This window comes from Notamacropus eugenii, chromosome 4 (assembly GCF_028372415.1).
Source record: "Notamacropus eugenii isolate mMacEug1 chromosome 4, mMacEug1.pri_v2, whole genome shotgun sequence".
Lineage (NCBI taxonomy): Eukaryota > Metazoa > Chordata > Mammalia > Diprotodontia > Macropodidae > Notamacropus > Notamacropus eugenii.
In genome coordinates this window covers 162575273-162598001 of record NC_092875.1, presented here as the reverse complement: position 1 = coordinate 162598001, position 22729 = coordinate 162575273, and the positions used below count along the sequence as shown (strand labels likewise).

The 22729-nt window shown below is 37.3% G+C and overlaps 1 protein-coding gene across 2 annotated transcripts in view; it reads left to right on the top strand.

Annotated features, from left to right (window-relative positions):
- The window catches only part of LRRC69 (leucine rich repeat containing 69), a 171255-nt gene that overhangs the window by 140273 nt on the left and 8253 nt on the right, over nt 1–22729 (top strand). The window contains exon 7 of one of the 2 annotated variants that reach the window (XM_072603593.1): nt 12817–12860. The exons of the other annotated variant lie outside the window; for it this stretch is intronic. Within the exon in view, the coding sequence (XP_072459694.1) occupies nt 12817–12822 (6 nt within the window). The 3' untranslated portion in view covers nt 12823–12860. The remainder of the gene's footprint in view (nt 1–12816; nt 12861–22729) is intronic. 2 annotated transcript variants of the gene reach the window in all.

Genomic DNA, 22729 nt, shown 5'->3' with positions numbered 1-22729 from the left:
AGATGATCCAATGATTCTGACATTGTCTCTCATGGATCTTTTTTCCAGGTCATTTGTTTTTCCAATAAGGCATTTTACATTTTCTTCTATTCTTTTCATTCTTTTGAACTTGTTTAATTGATTCTTGTGTCTCATAGAGTTATTAGCTTCCACTTGCCCAGTTCTAACTTTAGGGACTTGTTTTCTTTAATGGATTTTTGTAGCTCCTTTTCCATTTGGCCAATTCTACTTTTTAAGCAGCTGTTTTCTTTTTCTGATCTGTTGACTCTTCTTTCATAATTCTCTTGCATCACTCTTATTTTTCTTCTTTTTTCCATTTCCCCCATTTTTCTTCTACTTCTCTTATATGATTTTAGGCACCTTTTTGAGTTCTGCCATGAGTTCTTTCTGGATTTGAGACCACTTCCATTTTTCTTTGGGGTTTTGCCCATGGCTGTTTTGACATTGTTGTCTCTTCTGACTTTGTGTATTGATCTTCCCTGTCGAACTTTCTATGGTCAGATTCTTTTTTTTGATGTTATTTTTTGCTCTTCTCTTTTTGGCCTTTTTTTTTCTTTTAAATTTAAGCTCTGCTTCTAGGGTGGAAGGGGCACTAACGCAGGTTTCTTGTGCCAGGGGCTGTAGACCCTGGCTGTTTACCTAGTCCTGCACTGAGGGGACCAGTGCGGGGGTAGCGGTGCTTCTGTAGTCCATAAAGGTCTGGCAGCTTGCCTAGTTCTAAGCTGAGATCCTAGTGGTGGTGTCTGGCCTGTGTTGAGGCTTGTGAGGTGTTTCTGTGTCAGGGCTACATTGAAGCATTTGTCTGTCTGGCCAGTGGCAGCTGCCTGTTTGCCCTGGGTTATACTGCAGCACCTTGTGGTTTTTGGACTTGGAATCTATTCCCCAGCTATGTTGTGTGTGGGGGGGTGGGAGGTGGGGAGTGTGGGGGTGTGTGTTGGGGGGATCCTGATGTTGCTGCTTCCTTGCTCCATCACACTGGGGCTCACAATCTCTTCCTAGTTTGCTGAAAGGGAGCTTGCTAACTTAGTGGGATGCTTTCTGCCATGAACTGCGTTTCTCATTTGCCTGAGTGTGACAGACCTTTCTTGCTAGTCTAAGTTTCTTGGGCTAAAATATTGTTTTGCTTCATCTTTTTCCTGGTTCTTCTGTTCAAGGACTTTTGGGGAGGGTACTATTTTATGATTGTTTGGAAGTGAATATGGGAAAGTTATGGCAGTTTACTGCTTACTCTGCCATCTTGGCTCCCAGAAATTCCTGTTGTTGATTTTAATTTGAATGCCATTTTTACTGGGAAAAAAAGGTGGATATATTTATGCATGTATTCTACTCAGTAATATGCACAATTTTGATCAGAGTTTCACCTTCCTTCTTAACCTAGATGGAGGGACATGTGTTATACCCCACATTTTGGTAAACTGTGTCTAACTGTGACTACCTCTGCTAATGTTATTTTTTAATATTTGGTTCTTGTCATGAATGTTATGCCTCTCTTCCATGAAGGCTGAAATATTTCATTATATGTTTTCTAGAACATGTACTGGTTTTTCAGTTACTCAAAGTCTCACTTACTTTGAGAAATCTTGCCATTTATGTTGTTTTCACCATGTATATTCTTTCTTCTTTTTAGTTCTGCTTGTTTCATTTTGCATTAATTCATATAACTTCCATGGTCTATATGACATTCTCATGTTCATCATTTCTTACTATACAACATCATTCCATTTCATTCAAATAATATATTTTTTTCTTAGTAATTTTTCATTTGATGTGTGCCCAACTTGTTTCTGGTTCTTTTCCAGTACGGATGTTGCTACTAATATTCTGATTTACATTGGGATTTTGTTTCTTTCTTGGACTTCCTTGGAGAAGTCCAGTAGTATGATCAGCTTAAGTCAGTTTCCTTACATAATTCCTTATCATTACACAGAATGGCTGGACCACTTCACAGCTCCAGCAACAGAATCCCTCCATAGCCTCTTCAACATTGTTGACCTTTTGTGAAGTGATCTTTTTCAGTTTGCATGGAGTGAGATGAAACTTCGGAGTTGTTTTAATTTGCATTTCTCCTTCCATTAGTCATTTGGAGCATGAGGTCTGCTTTTTGAAAGCTATTCATCTCTCCTGACTATTTCTCTATTGGGAAATTGCCCTTGATGATTTATATTTGTGCCAATTTCTTACATATTATGCAGTTAGACTAAATGATACTTGATTCAAGTATTTTCCACTCTAGAGTTTCTCTTTTAAGTCTATCTTAATTGATCTTATTAATGCAAAAGCTTTTAAATTTTATGTCAGTAAATATCTACTTTGATTTTCTCTATCACTAGGGTTAGGTAAGAATTATTTCTCTAGTTGTAGTTGTAGAAGTTTCCTGATCTTGTCTCTTTTTTATATTATGACCTTGTATATTTAGGTCATATATTTTGAGCTCATTGTAGTATATGGTGGAAGATCTTGGTCTAAATCTAATTTCCTCCAGTAATTTACATTCTTGCATTTATAGAACACTGGGTGATAGTTTAAGTTTGCATGTGATGAGGGCTTGAATTATAGTGATTGTAGGTTTGGTAGAGAGAAGCAGATGCATTTAAACAATGGTATGAAGATAAAATCCATGAAAATTTAACCCTTGCTTAAGAATTAGAAGACCTAAATTAGAATTTGGGCAAGTCATTTAATTTGTTTGAGCATCAAGCTCCTCATTTGTAAAATGAGTGTGTTGGATTAGATGACCTCTAAAGTCCTGGTTCTAAATCTATGTTCTTATGATTCAGTGTCCGAAATGGAATGAATTATCTTTCCCTTCAAACCTCTCAAGTCTCTAAACTCTCTTATTTCTGTTGAGGTCATAACCATCCTCCAAGTTACCCATATCTAAATCTCCAGGTTCATCCTTGGTTCTGACCTGATTATCACTTCCACCAAGGGTGTACAGAAGCCAGCTCATATGGACTGGACAGAGCTGATTGTTAAATTTTCTATGTGAATATTTACATCTCAGAAATAGGGAAATGCCATACATCAGAGTTTGTTTTGTTGATTGTCTAGACTTAAGAAAGTGATGGAGAAAATGTTAATAGTGCAGGTTAAACTTGAAGTGTTGTGAGTACAGCTCACCGCCCCGCCCCCCCCCCCCCCAAAGAGCTGCCTATTAAATATTTACCAGCACACCATATTTCTTGAGGAGCCAGGTCTTGCTGACTCTATCTTTACAACATTTCTAGCATCTATGTTGTTTTTCTCCAATCAAATGGTTATCATATCTAGTTTAGGACCTTATTTTCTTGACTGTCCTATTTACCTTGACTGTTACAATAATGTCCCAGTTGGTTCCCAGAACTCCCAGTAGTATCAATTCATCCTCCACACAGCTCCCAAAATAATCTTTCTAAATGCACACGTGGAATCAATCTGCTTTAAAAAAATCTTTAAGGATTTCCTGTTACCTTTGGGTAAAAGTACAGAATTCTTTAGCCTGGCATTTGAGGCCCTTGATAATCTGCCTTCAGCTTCTTCAACTTAAAAAAAATTTCTCCCCTTTTATCATGCTCCATTCCAGTCTAACTGATCTACTGTTTCTTGAACTGAACATTCCATCTCTCACCTCTAGGCATTTACATTTATGGTGTCCCGTGCCTGGAATCATTCCTTCCTCATTTCTGTCTCTTGGAAAATTTTCTTTCTTTCCAGGGTCAGCTCAGGTACCACCTCCCCCAGGAAGCCTTTCCTGGTCCAGGCAGCCTTTCTTGATCCAGGCAGTTATTAGCGTCTTCTACTTCATATTTACTTAGCTGTTACATGTTGTATTTCCAGCATTATTCTCATAGCAGAATGTTAGAGCCTTGAGGGAAGGGACATTCTGTGTATCTTGTCTGTTTCTGTCTTTAGATGGAAACTGCCTACTGGGAATCTTGCACATAACATATACTTATGAAGTGTTTGTTGATTTGAATGGGTACTGAGTAGGAAATGGATTAAAGATTAGAAATTGAATATACAGAGACTAGTTTGGGCCTGGTGAAGAGTTTAGAAGTGCTCATGACCTGAATTAGCTAGGTGTCATGGGATTAGAAAAAGAGGGAGAGATTATGTTGCCAAACACTTGATACAGTTTGGTGATTGATTAGGTGTCTTTGGAGGCAGAGGAACATATTTAGGGAGAGTAAAGGGCAGGTGGCTTGGAGGTTTTGAGGCCAGGCAACTGGAAAAAATGAAAAGATAGGGGAATATCAGTGGAAAGGGCCATTTGGGAGGGAGGGCTAAAATGATGAATTAGGTTTTTTACATTTTGAGTCTGCTAGCAATGTATCCTGTTGGAGATCGTCTTCTTACACACAGTTGGAAAAGGAGATTGTTTTATAGGAGGGGAAATAATATAGTGAATTGTTCCCTAGTCAGCATAAAGGGTTTGTAATTTTCCAGGAGGGGCAGTGTCCATAGAATATAGCTTAGATTCAGAGAACCTTCTGGGGTCCAATATCACTTAACCTGTTAGTGCAGACTGTCAGTTACAGACTAGCTGCTGATCCTTATTGATAGAGGCAGTTTCCAAAACCAGAGTGAACCATATAAATGAAAATTATGAATCTGAGACCACCTTACCCCCACCAATATTCAAATAGATAGTACCTTTGATAGGTTGTGGTCTGTTTCATTTTCTGTTTTTGTACTCCTACCACCTGGCACTGTATCTTACGCGTAACAGGCCTTGAATAAGTTGTTGTTGAAAGGAATACATTTAATTGTGTAAGTAGATTTTTAAGCTAAACGTTTATTGATTACTTTTAGATCACCTTCATTTTGGAATTTCTCCCCCACCATCTTCTACCCATCACATTTTTCTTTGTAACAAAGATTTTAAAAGAAGACAAACAAGAAACAGTTCAGCAAAATCAACCAATCTATCCATATATCCTGAGGGTGTATGTGATTTTGCATATCCATAGTACCCCAGTTTGGCAATGGAATAAGTTCATTTTCTCAATTATTCTTTAGGACCAAGATTAATTATTATAACGACCTAGAATTGTTTCATTTTATCCTTCTTAGGTGTTCTGATAAAAAGGGCATTGCCCTTTGCAAGAACCAGACTCATATGTAATGATGGGTTAATTGAGATATCAAGGAGCCAAAATATGTGCAGGAAAATCTGTCAGTGGGGCAAGGGCCTAATGTACACACTGGTGGCCCCTTTCATACTCTAGTGTCCAAAAAAGGCACATGGGGTATTGTTTCTGTGGACATTTGGATAATTTAATACAGAGAACAGCTTGAGCTTAGCTTCTTTACATACAGACCTTTGCATTTATTTTATTTCATTTTCACAAAGGATTAAGGCTCTGGCACATTGAACTATGTCCTGACTTATGGTTTAGTTCCTGATGCCATGAGGGAAAAGAGAAAGCCCATAACAAGAAGATTTCTGATTTCAAGGCAATAGGCAAGTACATAGGTTTCAGGTAAGTATTTTGGGTTTTTTTTTGTTTGTTTTTTGTTTTTTGCCTCCCTTCCCTACCCTCTCTACCCCTACTCACTGTTTCTCATAGCTGGGAAGAAATTGGAGATCAGAGAAGCAATTGGCCTTATAATTATGGCTTACTTCTGATCTAATGACAACCTCTCTGTCACCATGTTATGGTTTTATATCTTTGGTTTGAATGTTAAAAACTGTATCAAAACTCCAGTGGCTTTTACACTGTACCATTGCCTTTAGGGGGTGTATTGGAAAAGTAGATACCAGAGCATTGGTTACCCAAGACTTCCAAGTTGATGCTTTCAAGAAACAAAACCTATCTAAAATTAATTTTTGACTTGGTGGATCTGTTTTAAGGACTGAAATGGGTGAATGTGGTTTGGTACCATGAAAGATCCACAAAAATCCACAAATGGTGTATATCCACTTGGCTCTTTTAAGGGATAGTGTTAAGGACTGGAATTGTGATTTCATTGATATTGGGAACCCTCTTTACTACTGCAGGTTGGCACCTTTTTAGAGAGTTACTTAGAGCTCCAAGAAGTTAGGGGCCTTGTCCATGGTTACACAGCCAGAGCCAAAAAGAACATTAACTGATTTGAGGCCAATTCTCTATGCACCATATGAACAAGCTTCCTTGCCCACAGTCACACAGCTAAGAAATGTCAGAGGCAGGATTTGAACCCAGTACTTACCAACTCTAAGCACATCATTCTATCCACTATACTAGGCTGCCTCTGTATGTCTGTGGCACTGAATATGTAAATTAATTTAGGTAGAATTGTCATTTTTATTATATTAGCTCAGCCTACCCACAAGCAACTGATGTTTTTCCACTTACTTAGATCTGATTTTATTTGTGCGAAAAGTGTTTTGCAATTGTGTTCATATAGTCTCTGAGTTTGCTTTGGCAGGTAGACTCCCAGATATTTTATAGTGTCTACCATAGCTTTAAAGGAGATTTCTTTTTCTGTCTCTTGCTGTTGGGCTTTGTTAGCAATATATACAAATGGAGATGATTTATGTGGGTTTATTTTGTAACCTGCAACTTTGCCAAAGTCGTTTATTATTTCAAGAAGTTGTTTACTTGATTCTCTGGGATTCTCTAAATATATCATCATATCAACTGCAAAGAGTGACAACAGTTTCTTCTTTGCCTATTCTAATTCCTTCAGTTTCTTTTTCTTCTCTTATTGCTACAGCTAGCATTTCTAATGCCATATTGAATAACAGTGGTGATAATGGATGTCTGTGTTTCACCCCTGATCTTATTGGAAATGCATCTCGCTTATCCCCATTGCATATAATGCTTGCTAAAGGTTTTAGGTGGACACTGCTTATTATTTTATGAAAAGTTCCCTTTATTCCTATGTTCTCCAGTGTTTTTAATAGGTATGGGTGTTGTATTTTGTCAAAAACTTTTTCTACATCTATTGAGATAATCATGTGGTTTCCGTTACTTTTGTTGTTGATATGATCAGTAATGCTAATAGCTTTTCTAATATTGAACTAGCCCTGCATTACTGGTATAAAACCTACCTGATCATAATGTATTATTCTCTTGATAAGTTGCTGTATTCTTTTTGCTAATATTTTATTTAAAATTTTTGCATCTATATTCATTAGAGAAATTGGTCTATAATTTTATTTCTCTGTTTTTGCTCTTCTGGTTTAGGTATCAGAACCATATTTGTATCATAAAAAGAATTTGGTAGGACTCCTTTGGCAATTTTCCCAAATTGTCTATATAGTATTGGAATTAATTTTTCTTTAAATGTGTGATAGAACTCATTTGTAAATCCATCTGGCCCTGGAGATTTTTTCCTAGGGAGTTCATTGATGGTTTGTTCAATTTCCTTTTCTTAGGTGGGGTTATTTATGTACTCAAATTTCCTCTTCTGTTAATCTGGGCAATTTATATTTTTTAAAATAATCATCCATCTCATTTAGATGCACAAATTTATGAGCATACAGTTGGGGCAAAGTGATTTCTAATTATTGTTTTAATTTCCTCCTCATTGGAGGTTAGGTCACCCTTTTCATTTTTGGTATTGGTAATTTGGTTTTCTTCTTTTTTTTTTTTTAAATCAAATTGGCCAAAAGTTTATCAATTTTATTGGTTTTTTCATAAAACCAACTCTTAGTTTTATTTACTAGTTTAACAGTTTTCTTAATTCCAATTTTATTAATCTCCCCTTTGGTTTTCAGTATTTCTAATTTGGTATTTACTTGGGGACTCTCAATTTGTTCTTTTTCTAGCTTTTTCAGCTGCATGCCCAATTCATTTATCTCTTCTTTCTCTATTTTATTCATCTAGGCATTCAAAGATATAAAACTTGAACTGCTTTTGCAGTGTCCCATAAGATTTGGTAGGTTGTCTCATTATTGTCATTCTTTTGAATGAAGTTGTTGATTATTGCTATAATTTGTTATTTAATCCACTCATTTTTTATGATTAGATTGTTTAGTTTCCAATTAGTTTTTGGTTTATATTTCCATGGCCTTGGATTACATATAATTTTTATTGCATTATGATCTGAGAAGGATGCATTGACTATCTCTGCCTGGATTGTGAGGTTTTTATGGCCTAGTACATGGTCAATTTTTGTATATGTGTCATGTACTGCTGAGAAAAAGGTATATTCCTTTCTATCCTCATTCAGTTTTCTCAAGATCTATCATATCTACCTTATCCAGAATTTTATTCACCTCCTTAACTTCTTTCTTGTTTATTTTGAGGTTAAATTTATCAAGGTCAAAGAGAGGGAGGTTGAGGTCCCCTGCTAGTATAGTTTTGTTCTCTATTTCTTCCTGTAACTCCCTTAACGTCTCCTCTAAGGGTTTGGATGCTATACCATTTGAAGCATACATGTTTAGTAATGAAATTGCTTCATTGTCTGTGGTGCCTTTTAGCAGGATATGGTTTCCTTCCTTATCTCTTTTGATTAGATCTATTTCTGCTTTTGCTTTGTCTGAGATTAGGATTGCTACCCCTGCTTTTTTTTTACATCAGCTGAAGCACAATATATTCTGCTCCAACCTTTTACCTTTACCCTGTGTGTATGCTCCTGTTTCAGATATGTTTCTTGTAAACAACATATTGTTGGATTATGGTTTTTAATCTATTCTGCTATCCATCTCTGTTTTATGGGAGAGTTCATCCCATTCACATTCACAATTATGATTACTATCTGTGTCTTTTCCTCCATCCCCTTCCCCCTTGTTTATGCTTTTAGTTCTCCCTTCTCCCTTCCCCTCCACAGTAGAGTTTTAATTTTTGACCACCACCTCCCTCAGTCTTCCCTTGCTTCTTTCAGTCCCCCTCCCTTTTAATTCTCTTTTCCCTTATTTAATTCCCTTCTTCCCTCCCTTTTATCCTCCCTTCCATTTTTTTCATTCTTCCCCTCCTACTACCTATAGAGCTAGGGGCAGCTAGGTGGTGCAGTGGATAAAGCACCAGTGCAGGAGTCAGGAGGACCTGAGTTCAAATCTCACCTCAGATACTTGACACTCACTAGCTGTGTGACCTTGAGCAAGTCACTTAACCCCAATTGCCTCATCCTGGGTCATCTCCAGTGATCCTGATGAATATCTGGTCACTGGATTCAGATGGCTCTGGATGAGAAGTGAGGCTGGTGACCTGCACAGCCCTCTCTCACTCAAAACAAAGTCAACAAGTCATATCATTATTTGTCTGATGGCATCGTCTTCTTTGGCAATGAAGGACGAACGCACACTGTAGAGCTAGTTGTATTTTAAAACTTAACTGAGTTTGTTGTGCCCTTCTTGAATCCAATCAGATGAGAGTACCTCTCATACATTGCTCATCTTCCTCCCCTCTTTCCCTCTACTATAATATATTTTTGTACCCTTCCTGTGATGTAATTTATTCTTTTCTGCCACCTCCTTTTTACATTTTCCATTACAGTCTCTTCGCACCCTTAAATCACTTTTGTTTATCATTACATCATTTAATTTATACCCACTCCCTCTATGTATACACCTTTCATTTTTCATAATATACAGTTCTCAAGATTAACAAGTATCATCTTCCCTTATAGGGATATAAACAGTTTGCCCATATTAAGTAGCAAATTTTTTTCTCCTCTTTACCTTTTTATGCCTCTCTTGAGACCTGCATTTGAAGAGCAAACTTTCTGTTTCATTCTGACCTTTTCATCAGCAACTCTGGGAATTCCTTATTTCATTGAATGTCCCATCTCCTTGCCTGGAATATTATTCTCTACTTTGCTGGGTAATTAATCCTTGGTTGTAGTCCCAGCTTCTTTGCATTACGGAATATTGTATTCCAATTCCTTCAGTCTTTTAATGTAGAAGCTGGAAGTTTCTGTGTGATCCTGACTGGAGCTCCTCGATATTTCAATTGTTTCTTTCTGGCTCCCTGCAGTATTTTCTCCTTCACTTGATAGTTCTGGAATTTGGCAATGGTATTCCTTGGTGTTTTTAGTTTGGGGTCCCTTTCAGGAGGTGAATGGTGGATTCTTTTGATGACTATTTTGCCCTCTTGATCTAAGACTTCTGGGCAATTTTCCTTGATGATTTCTTGGATGATATTGTCCAGGCTCTTTTATTAATCGTGGCTTTCTGGTAGACCAATAATCCTTAGATTTTTTTCTCCTGGATCTATTTTCCACATCACTTGTTTTTCCAATTAGCTATTTTATGTTTTCTTCTGTCTTTTCATTCTTTAGATTCTGTTTGACTGATTCTTGATGTCTCATTAGATTCATTAGCTTCTACTTGCCCACTTCTAATTTTTATCAAATTATTTTCTTCAGTTAACTTTTGTATTTCCTTTTCCATCTGTCCAATTGTCCCTTTTAAGGAGTTATTTTCCCCAGTTAGGTTTTGAACTTCCTTTTCCATTTGTCCAATATTTCTTTTATTTCTTCTGTTTTCTCTTTTCATATTTTTAAAGTTATTGGTCAGTTTTTCTTCTGTTTTTCTAATTTGGCTTTTAAAATCCTTCCTGAGCTCTTCCAAGAAGGCTTTTTGTGCTTCAGACCAGTACATATTTCCTTCTGAAGTTTCAGATGGGAGTACAGTCTCAATGGTGACCTCTTTGGTATTTTTGTTTTGGTCCTTGTTCCCATAGAAAGATTCTGTGATCTTTTCTTTTCTGCTTTGCTTCTTACTCATGATAATCACCCTTTTCCTGACTTTTCTTGTGCGTAAAACTTGAGGCTTTGTTTGTTGTGTCCTCTGGTTCTTTCAGCTACAAGCTAAAATGCTGCAGCTTACCTGGTATTAAGCTGACTGGTGTTGAAAAGCAGAGGCCAGGTGAATTCTTTTTGTGTTTCCCCAGAGTTACCCTGGAGACAGCTGCATTAAGTGTGGGGGAGGGGTGGCATGGCAACAGGAGGTCTGCTCTGCTGAGCTAGAGCGTAGCCAAACTCAGAGGTTGGTGATCCCATCTGCACTAGTGTCTTCCTGATTCCCTGGGGTGCTGATGCATGCATGGGGTTCTGGTGTTGGCAGTTACTGGATTCACCCCACCCTGGGGCTCAGGATCTTTTCCCAGTTTGCTGAGGTGGGGCTGTCTGGAACAGCTCTGGTCCTACACTGGTCCCCTTCAGCCACAGCAAGAGGAATGCTCCTTAGTGATTTTCCTAGCCTCATGGACTAAGCATCTATTTACCCCTTCAGTTGCTCCCACTCTTCCAGGGTTTTTCCTGGGGAGATATTCTCTGGGCTCATCAAGGTCAACAAGGGGGATGGGATAGCAATTACCAATCACTCCGCCATCTTAGCTCCCAGAACTGGAAATCCCTCTTCATACATTTTTGGGTCAGGATTATAAAATGGGATGGGTTTATTAACAAGATATTTGGAAGAATAGAAGGAGAACATTCTAAATGGGAAGACACTGAACTGTGTGCTACTGAGTCAAACTTCTCTCCCCATGAGAGGACTTATTTATTGTTAGAGAAGTGACCTCCTCCCCACCCCCAGTTGCACTGTTGGATCTCTTAGAACCTCAGTGCTTCAGTTGTTTCCAGCTGCCCTCTACCAATAGATTTTCCAGAGTATACATCCCATAGTTATTTCTGCATTAGAGGAGGTGACTGAATTTCAGAAGGGGCCGAACAATCCCAGTGACTGCATTTTAGGGGAAAATGAAAAGTCAGAATGCTTGGTTAAGATGGCAAGTCCAGGGAGAAAGTGATGGAGGTCAGCTTTAGGTATACAAATTGGTCTCATTTAGTAGCTACTGTGTGGAATAGAGGATTCTTATGCTACTGTAGCATTATATGAAAACACTGAATTATATATAATTCATACCTGCCAGGTCCATCATAAGCCCTCCGTAAAGCCCTCAGATCCTAAAAGAATGATGATTTTTCCTCAGGGGAAAAAATAAATAGAGCAGATGACTGAACTACATGACATCTTATGGTTCTTTCTGGTTCTGTGATTACATAAAAGTGCCAGTATTTGTGTAAGCTAGTGTGATTGCCCATAAATTAAGGGGAGGCCATTTCAGCTAAGAGAGCTGCATATCATTCATTAAAAAAGCTGGGAGAGGTTGGGAAGTTCTAACGTTTCATGGAGAGTGCTCTGGTTTTGTAGAAGTTGCTCCAAGTCATCCTAGCCCCATACATTTCTGAGGTATCAAGACACAACCTAGAGCAGGGAAAAGAATACTAAGCATGGAGTCAGAGAACCAAGCATGCCTTATTATGGTCCAAGTGATCTTCTCTGGATTGAATCTTAAAATGAGAGATTTAGAGCCAGAAGGGATCTTAGAGGTCATCTAGTTCAGTTCCCTCATTTTACAGATAAGGAGATTGAGACCCAGAGAAGTTAACTTTCCCCAGGTCACTCAAGCTGTAATAGAGCTAGTATTTAAACTCAGACCCTGTGACTCCAGATTCAGTGCTCTTTCAATTGTACTATATTTTTCCATCACCTGTAGAACGAGAGGTTTCATGGGATCGTAGCTCTAGACTGAGAAGGGACATTAGACATCATCTAGTGGATCCAGGGGTGTCTAACTCATAGTTTGTGGATTATATTACAAACAACACTCCTGAGTGCTGCTGAACCAGTTTAAAGTAATTGAGAAATAGTTAACAAAATGAATAAAAATACAATAAAACATAGATAGCATTGCATTTTAAAACAAAGTCAACATGGGCTCTACAGTTTGATAACTTCTTCCCTCCCATTTTGATTTTAGTTTGGTATCACTGATCTAGGCCAATCCTCTTGTTTGGCAGATGAGAACATTGAAGTTTAGATAAGTCAAATAATTTGTTCAAATCATACAAGTAATAAATGGCAGAACTGATATTTAAACCCTGTTCCTCTGATTCCAGATCTAGTATACACAGTCATTAAGGAGGAGGCATCAAGCAGACAGGTGGGTATGTTTGAGTCCAGCTTAGATCCATCTAGGATCCATCTCTGCGGTAATGAAAGATCAAGAGAAACTGGAGCATAAAAAAAGATGGAAACGGAAAGATTTGGACTATGTGGGAAAGATTTTACTGATATGGCAAATGGCAGTATTTATGTTGTCCTTATGAATGATGCCTCTAACAAAAGAGATCTGCTTTGGAATTAGAGGGTTGAATCCCAGGCTCTGCCGTTTTATTGTATGTCTATGCTGTTTATCTTTATATCTATATACCTGCATACATATATACATATGTATGGAGATAGAGTTATTTAATTAAATGTACACTACATACACACATATGCACACATACAATATACATATACATACATATATATGCAATTAGATGTTGCAGTGTATGGGTCACTGGGCTTGGAATCAGGAAGACTCACTTCATGAGTTCAAATCCCACCTCAGACATGTGACCTTGGGCAAATCACTTAACCCTGTTTGTTTCAGCTTCCTCATTTGTAAAATGAACTGGAGAAGGCAATGGCAAACCACTTCTGCACCTTTTCTAAGATAATCCCAAATGAGATTGCGAAGAGTCAGACATGGCTGAAAAATAACTGAACATTTATTATGCATATACACATAATATATTGTACATAAAATATATGCCACACATACATATGTACATGAATTTTTGCTATTTTCTATTTTAAATAACTTTATACATAAATTCTATTGCCCATTCATGCTTCTTGACTTCCATCTTTTGGCATGTTTTTCCCTCCATTTCTGCCTATTTCCCCTTCTTTTATCTTTCATTCTCTAGTCTTTACAATTTTATTCCATGTTTGGGACTTTAAAACATATGATGACCCCAAGGGGATCAGATGAGGAATGTAGTAAGCCAGGGGAAGAAAAAACAACTTTAGCACTTAACTTGTTTTGAATCTGGAGCTAGTATTATTGTTTGACCAAACTTCACTCATCTTTCAAGTTTAGCAGTCCCCAGACCTCTATGAGTTCTTGTGTTCTTCCTTTCCCTTCCCCCCTCCACCCCTGGTTCCTCAAAGCCTAGCCACCATCACTCGGAGTAAGGGATAGCGATCAGGATGCTGCTTTTCAGCATCAGCTCTGCTACTTCATCATCTTTAGTTATTACTTTTGGGTGGCTTCTTTTCCTTCCCTGCTTTTTCAGGGAAGTTAAATAGACAATGATATTCCTGAATGACCCAAGAGTCTGTCTCTTATAAATAAGTACATAGCATTTAGCACAAATCCAGCCTTGAAGATGGATTTTTTAAAAGTGCATTTTTAAATTGCACTTTTTAAGTTGTCTTTTAAATTGCACTTTTTAAATTACATTTTTAAAAAGCATTATTGTTTTTTTATGAATCATTTGAGCAAAAGTTATTAACTGCTGTGTTTCTTGATAATGTCCTTGTCTGAAAGTGATGGAAAATATTGATGGAGAAATGGAGATACTCTGTGTGTATGTGTGTGTGTGTAAGTAAATAGTGTGGTATGGCAACAGTGAAAGTCATTTGTTGTTTCTTCCCTTTTTTTAAAAAAACACCTGGTTTTTCTGAACAAGTAAAATATCTTGTGGCATATTCTTAAGTAAGCTTAGGGAAATCAAGTGTTTATACAAGTCAGACTCAATGTATCCCAAACAGAATTCATCATCTTTGTTCCTAAATCTACTTGTCTTCCATACTTTTTAAAAAAATTTCAACAGTAAGTGCTATCATTCTTCCAGTTTCCTTGATGTTATCCTTGACTTTGCCTCATCCCCCATATCCAGTCACTTGCCAGATCTTGCCTTTTCTGCCTCTGTACCTTCTTTCACATCCTATACTTTGTCTGCATTTGATATTTGATAATACCTTGTTTCAGACCCTGGTTATCCCTTTTGTTTCAATCATTGCTCCCCCTGACTCACATCTCTCCCCACTTTAGTCCATCCTCCACGCTTCTGCCAAAGTTATTTTCCTTAAGTGTTTATCTGACCACATTGCTCCCCCTGCTCAGTCAACTTTAGTGATTTCCTCTTACCCCAAGAATCAAGCAGATTAGCTTCTGAAGGCCTTCACAATCTTGTCCTGAGCAAGCGTTTTAACCTCATTGTATGTTGTGTCTACTCCAGCATTCTGTGGTTCAAACTAGCTTCTCTCTGTCCTTCAAACACAACACTGTCTCCTGTCCTTGTGCCTTTGCATTGGCTGCGCCTCTTCCCTGCAATGTGCTTCCACTCAACTTCACCTCATAGAGTCCCCCCCATCCCTTCAGCCCTCAGCTCAAGCACCATGTCCTGCATGAAGGCTTTTCTTATCCCCTCAATTGCTAGTTGTCTCCTCCTCAAATTACTCAAACTACTCAAACCAAGTGGTACTTAACTACTCTGTAATGATTTTCATTATTCTTGTTTAACAGGGTGTCCCCAAAGTCTTAGTTCAGTAGGTTAAAACTGCATTATGACTTTTGAGATACCATATTCTGTATACTTATATATGTTTTTCTTCTCCTTCCTATTAGCATGTAAGCTTGTTGAAAGCAAGGATTGCTTCATTCGTTGTATTTGTGCCCCTAAAGCCTAGCACAATGTCTGGCATCTGGGTGCTTAATAAATATTTGTTGATGGATTGGTTGATTGATAGGAAAGTTTTAGTACTTGACTTTTTTATAAGAGTAGTTCAGTGTGCCCAAATTCCATAATCTTACTATTTTGAAATCATCATAATTGCAAACCCTTGCGGGAAGCAGCATGGTGTTGTACTCAGGGTGCTGGACTCAGAGTCACGAAGGTCTAGATTCAAATCTCGCCTCTCCTAGCTGTGGGATAAATAATAAGATCACTTTTCATTTATGAAGCTTCAGTTTTCTCATCTGCAAAACTGGAGGGTAATAATGCCTGCAATACCTGTCTCCAGGGGCTATTGTGGAAGCTAAAAGAGTTAATCAATTAAAATATTTTTCAAAATCAGAGTATTATGTAAATGTCAATTATTCCTCCACTGAGGAATTATCAATCCATTATCAATACAGCCAATCTTCTTTTACTATAGATCATAAGGCAACTGGGTAGCATAGTGGATAGGGCATCAGTTTTGAGTCAGGAAAACTAGAATTCAAATCTTGATTCACATACTAGCTGTCACATACTTGATTCACATATTAGCTGGGCAAGTCACTGTCTGCCTCAGTTTCCTCATTTGTAAAATGGGGATAATAATAGTCCTTACCAGGTTTATTGTAAGAATAAAATTTTGTAAGACACTGTAGAATTGCTGGTTTTTTTAATATTTATCTTCACATCTCCATCAGAAGTGAGAACCAAGGCTCTGTTTTTTTAATAAATATTTTTTGAATTGGACACATTCAAAATAGTACAATCAGAAAACATGAAGAGAAAGTTTTCCTTTTCCTATCCAATTGAAATATGTGTGCACAAAGGAAAGAGCACAATTTCTCCTATAAAAATAAGGTTTAATTTATCTCCTAAGGGCTGTCATTAGTGACTATGTAAACAGAAATGCCAAGATTTAGAGGGCAAGGCTACCCAGGTGAGCTTGGGATGGAGGCCCACAGGAAGTTGGACCTCCTTATTCTAAAGAATGGTTTAATTGGAACTCTTGTGTTTTCTGTAGAATAGAATTATTTTTAGTTTCTCTGCTTAATCTATCTTTGGGAAATTAATCCCAACATAGCAAAAACAAACATTTAGAGGGAAAGGAGCAACTAGAAAAAAATCTGATGTATAGCGACTTCTCTGGAAAGAAATATTATAGGAGATGTATTCACACCCATAGTTAGAACTGACTCCACGGATGTGGGCATGTAATTTCTAATAAATTATCTGTTTTCACTTCCTGACTCATTCCTTTGAGGAGAAACGAAGAAACTCAGGATTCCCACAAGTCTTGAAATGTTGTGAAATAGGGTCGGTATTGAAACATTTATGAAAGCTTTTGGGTGAAAGTGGTCCTGGGGGAGGAGTAACTATGAAATGTCTTGAAGTAATCCACAGGCTTGGGGACTGAGGACTGATGAGGCCAGAATATGGAGAATTCATGTAAAAAACTGGTTTTTATTCAAGGAATAATTCATTAATGAAATTTAAGATACTTTTCCTTTGGACAAGCTCAGGTACTAGTTCCAGTAAGAGTAATAAACTTTAGATATTTCAGAGATAATATATTACTACAGTGATCATGTTTTTATGAACTGACATTGGGTCTGACATGGTCTGGAAAAGTATATTTCCTGTTCTCTTTGCAAAGATTGTTTATATATATGTATATGAATATACATGCATACATATACATGCATATATGTATATATACATATATACACATATGTGTGTATATATACACATACGAAAAATATTCTGGAAAACTCAAGACTTGTAATTTTAACTATGCACATACTTGTACTTCCATATTGTTTCCTCTATTTTTGACAATATTTGGACTCTTGGACTATGGTTTTGGTTATGTGAATGAGCACTTTCATATGAGAAAGAAAAAGATTAAAGAGGGTCAAAGTGAAATTCCTATCAGTGGCCAATATATTACCACTTTGGATTCTTCAGTTAATTTTGCTGACTTTATTCTAAATGGATGTATTCTGCAGCATTTATCTCTTTCTAAAAATTTAACTTATTGGGCTAACGTTGTGAGATAAACATCTCATCTCTCCGAGAAGCCCTGGAGAGAGAAGTCATATAGTATTTCTGGAGACAATTCTAGTAACAAACCAATAGCAAAGAATTTGTGATAAAGAGTATTGCTTACATCTTTCAGTTTAGACTTTGGGGAAAAAATGTGTTTTTTGCATAGAGCCTTTTGGCACATAAAGAAAGGGAAAGTTATGGTGATGATGATGATGATGATTATGGTTAATTATTTTTGTCCTGGTAACAGTAAAGGCCAGTTGTAGAGTAGAAAGCTGACCTTGGAGTCAGGATGATCTTGCTTCAAATACTGCTTCTGACACTTACTAGTTGTGGGACTCAAGGCAAGTTATTTGAACCTCTTAATACCCTAGGCATCTCTGTCTGTCTGTCTGTCTGTCTGTCTGTCTGTCTGTCTGTCTCTCTGTCTCTGTCTCTGTCTCTCTCTCGACACCTTTCCCCTCAGTAAGGTTAAGTGACTCTTCCCCAGGGTCACACAGGTAGTGAGTATCTGGGGTAATATCTGAACACAGGTCCCTCTGACTGCAGGACCAGTGTTCTCTCCACTGTACCACCTAGCTGCCCCCTATTTTTTTTTTTTATTAAAAACAGAAACACATTATTTTCTAAAATGATAAAAGAAGCACATTTACTATACAAGCAATAATGTACATAATGGAGAATGATACACAAATTAGAATAAGCTCAGAGGTAAAGAACAAAAATGAATAAAAACTAAAAATTCAATAAAAAAACCAAAATACTTCCTCACTGACAGTTCTCTAAGACTGTAATTTACCAACAAGGTGCCGATGTGGTAGTCAACCAGTTAACATTTATTAAGTGTCTACTGAAGCTCTTGAAATCCTTGACATTTTTAATCCTTGGATCTTATTAGTGATCTTACACTGAGCTATCCAGCTTTCTAGGACTCATTTTCCTCTCGAATCACATAAAGGATTTGGACTCAAAGACCTCTGAAGGACTTGTCACTTTTTGGCTTTGGATACTTGTGGGTGCACTTACGGTGTTCACTAGACACTCTATGCCTCAGCTTCAGGCAGAGTCCACGGAGGGGCCTCTAGTGAAAATGCTTTTCATTTTCAGTGCCCAAGTTCCATTTAATAACTGGCTTAGAGTTATTGTCAATAGTAAAAGTTTCTCTTTCCCTCCCAGCTTAATTTAGTTATTTTTTCCTTTTGCTCATTAAAAGGACCATTCCCTGACTACTTCTTAAAGAGACCTGTTCACTCAATGGGTGTTACCTCCCTCTAAGTGAATACCTGAAAAGGCTAAGGTCTCCCAGTGCATCCTGGGTCATCTCCAGTCATCCTGATGAATATCTGGTCACTGGATTCAGATGGCTCTGGAGGAGAAGTGAGGCTGGTGACCTGCACAGCCCTCCCTCACTCAGAACAAAGTCCAGTACAAGTCATATCATCATTTCTATGATGTCATGGTCTTCTTTGAAAATGAAGGATGAACACAACAACTATGTTCCTGCCACCATTCTAAAAGCACCTAAAGGTCACACAGAAAGGCAAAAACATTCCCTGCCCTCAAGAAACTACCCATATGCTGGAGTATAGCATGCAAACAATAGACGACTCTATCTGAACAAGATACATACAGAATAAACTAGAAATAACCACAGAGGGAAGGCACTACCATTCAAGGGACTGGGCAAAGCTTCTTGTAAAAGGTGGGATTTTAGCTGGGACTTGAAGGAAGCCAGAGATGATATGAGACATAGAAGGTTAGAGTTCCCTAACCTGAGAAAAGGACCAGTCTGGTCCAAAATTAGATATATAAAGCCAGGATTGAGTGATTATTCTTTTATCTATTCATCCATTAAGCTTTTAGTCTACACCTACTTAATATTCAAAGTACTGAGACTATACAAAGATAAAAATGAAACATCCTTTTTCCACTAGGCTTGAATCCTGTGATAAATTTTCAGAAGATATTTCTGTTGTACAGGACTTTTACAAGTCATACAACCCATTCCAGTCATTCCACAGCTAGGACTGGCATCTTCTTGAGGACCACAGCTAGCTAGCGGATACGGTTAGATCAGGCAAACCATTACTTAACAGGAACTAGATTAGTCAACAATTAGTCAACAGTTAACTGTCAATAATTCATGAGTTCCCCTCGAAGAAAAAAGCCTTAGAAGTTTGAATTTCAGGGATATTCCTGGTCACAATGGATAGTGAACAACCTTCCTACCACTAGGTGGCACTATGACTTCATGCACTTGTGGGTCCATTTAACTGGATAGTTTAACATAAAGGTCTGGTTTAGTATCACTAGCGATATTATTAATAATGCAACAATAATGCCTCATGTATTAATTTCAAGGTACCACTATTTCACATGTACTCATGCACACATTTCTCAGACTAAAACACAAATGTATGCAAATAATTATGCATCCACTCAAGTTTTTAAGGTTTTTAAAGGCCTGTTCTCACAACAATCCTATGAAACTGATAGTACTAGGATTATTTTTCTCACTTTAAAAAGGGAAGAAACAAAGACTCAGATATATTAAGTCACTTGACCATGATTCTGTAATTAATATCAGAATCAGGACTCAGAATTAGGTTTCTTAATTAGGATACAATGTTCTTTCCACTACCACCCACTGCCTCAGGTCTAAAAACCATGAATGGGACCTAAAAAAAAGCAGAAGCAGAAATTTTAAAAAAGTGAGGGATTCTTCTTTCGTATAAAAGAGCTTAGCACAATGCCTGGCACATAGCAGGCACTATATAAATGCCTATTCCCTTCTTCCTCTTCCATTCCTCCCACCCAGATCTATTACTGTTTTTTAAAGTTGTAATAAGAATGTGTGTCTCTTGGGAAATGTTGAGTAGGTTTGATACAGACAGATGCTTATATGATCTTATGCAAGTTGTTTAACTTTGTGGGTTTCAGTTTTTTCATTTATAAATGGGGACGGTGTTGGACAAGATGTCTTTTGAAGTTCCTTTGAGCCCTAAAATCACGATCCGAAGAAATTAAACAGATCTTTGAATCATGGAAGTATGACATGGATAAGGAAAGAGGAGTGAAAGTGGTAGGATATAATTCTTAATATCTGTGGTGCTTGCTGATTAAATGACCGAAGGAAGAATCCTGGCTCTACCACTTATTATGTATGTGACATTGGGCAAATTGCTTCATTTCTCTGGGTCTCAGGTTTTAAAATAATAAAAAACATTAACAATAATAATGATAGTAATAATAACTAGCATTTATGTAGTGTATTAAGGGTTGAAAAGTACTTTACAAATATTATTTTATTAAATTCTTATAATAGCCCTTCATGTAGATACTATTATTACCTTCATTTTACAAATTAGGAAACTGAGGTTGAGAAGTTGAATGATTTGCCCAAGTCCAATAGCTATTAATAGTCTGAGTCAGGATTTCGATTCTTGTCTTCCTGACTAAAAGTTCAACAGAACTTCACCATGGCTTCATCTGGCTCACTAGGAGAAATGGACTAGATGACCTCTAAGATCCCTTTCACCTTTGAACCAGTGTTCCTTATGCTGTTTAGAGCCATAAGGTTTGGACAGGTAGGCTTCAAGAAGACAATTTGTTCATGCATTTTGACTATTTTGGGGTTTCTTACTGTGCCCAGGAAAATTTTACTCCCTTTCTAGAGACATCATCCTCTTGCTAGATGAATACAATAGGCATCAGAGTGAATATATGATCACTTTATAGGGATCACTTGTCCTTTCCCAGGTATACAAGGGCCCTAACTACCTTTACCAAACTCCTATTTCCTGACATTCCTTCCCTGTCTCTTTTAGAGACAAATCCTTGAGTCCCATTAACATTCCTAGCTCCCTCAGTGGTCTGGTACTGTGAAAATTTGTCCTGCCTTCAAGGAGATGGCCACTTGACTTTGGATATAAATACTGTGAAGCTTGAAGTGTTTTTGTAATAAACTAGTTTTTGTTTTCAACGATAAATGGTGGGCATGAGGCACCAGATAATGTTGTTATATGCATTTCAAAACAGCATTCAGAAATTCAATTCAGAGTGACTTATTAGGTACCTCATATGCAGGTCCCAAGAATAAAAAGATAGAAAAATTTAAAAAATAGGAAAAGAAAGAAGACTCTCAAAGAGTTTGATCAGAACAACTCTAGAGCTAATACTCTGGGTGCAGCGGAAGGAACACTGAGAGTTAGGGTTATTGGATTATAGTCTTAACTTTGCCCCTGCCCAGCTTCATGGTTGTAGACATCCTATACCATTTATTTGAGATTTCAGTTTCCTGGGTTAGACTAGGCAATCTTTAAGGGCCATTTCCACAAATAAAATTTTATGATTATATTACTGTCATTTAAAGTCTGAGTAGGACTACATATAGCCATCAATTCTGGGATGCTGGTATTAAATCCTCCTCTTTCATACGTTTCTTAAACAGAGGACACTTCGAATTGCTCTGTTGGATTCTTGTGCCCTCTGAATAATTCTATCGTTAACAGAAAGAGGTGCCTGTTTAGGATTTCAAAGCCAAAGGAGAATTATAACAACAGTAATAGAAACAATAATAATAGTAATGATAGCTAGCATTTATATAATACTTTACAATTTGCAAACTCCTTTGAAAACATTTCTATCTTAACATACAAGGAGAAAAATGAAATATACAGCCCCAGCTTTTAAGAGCTTATATTTTTGTTTTAAATAACATCTTACAGAAAGAAGGAACTCTGCTGCGCTAAATTCACTTTAAAATAGTATTCATTATATCATTTATTTAATTTCAATCCAGCAATCATGAATAGATATAATCAGTCAGAAGATATTTTGATCTTGGTGTACGTTGTACAGAGGCATCCATTTAAAATAGAATAACTTAAATTCAGTTCAGTTCAGTTCACCCAACATTTATTAAATATTATAAGATGACTTATACAGCATTGAGTTGGGAAGACCTGAATTCAAATCCTGCCACAGACATTTACTAGCTTTGTGATCTTGGACAAGAGACTTAACCTCTGTTTGTCTTAATCTACTGGAGAAGAAATGGTAAATCACTTAAGTGGTTATGGCTCACATGGATCACAAACCATGGGGTGGGTCCATGGGGTGGGTCATGAAGAGTCAGATATGCTTGAATGACTGAAAAACAACAAAGTGCTAAGTATTGTGCTGGCTGCAGAAGATAGAAGAACTAGAGCCT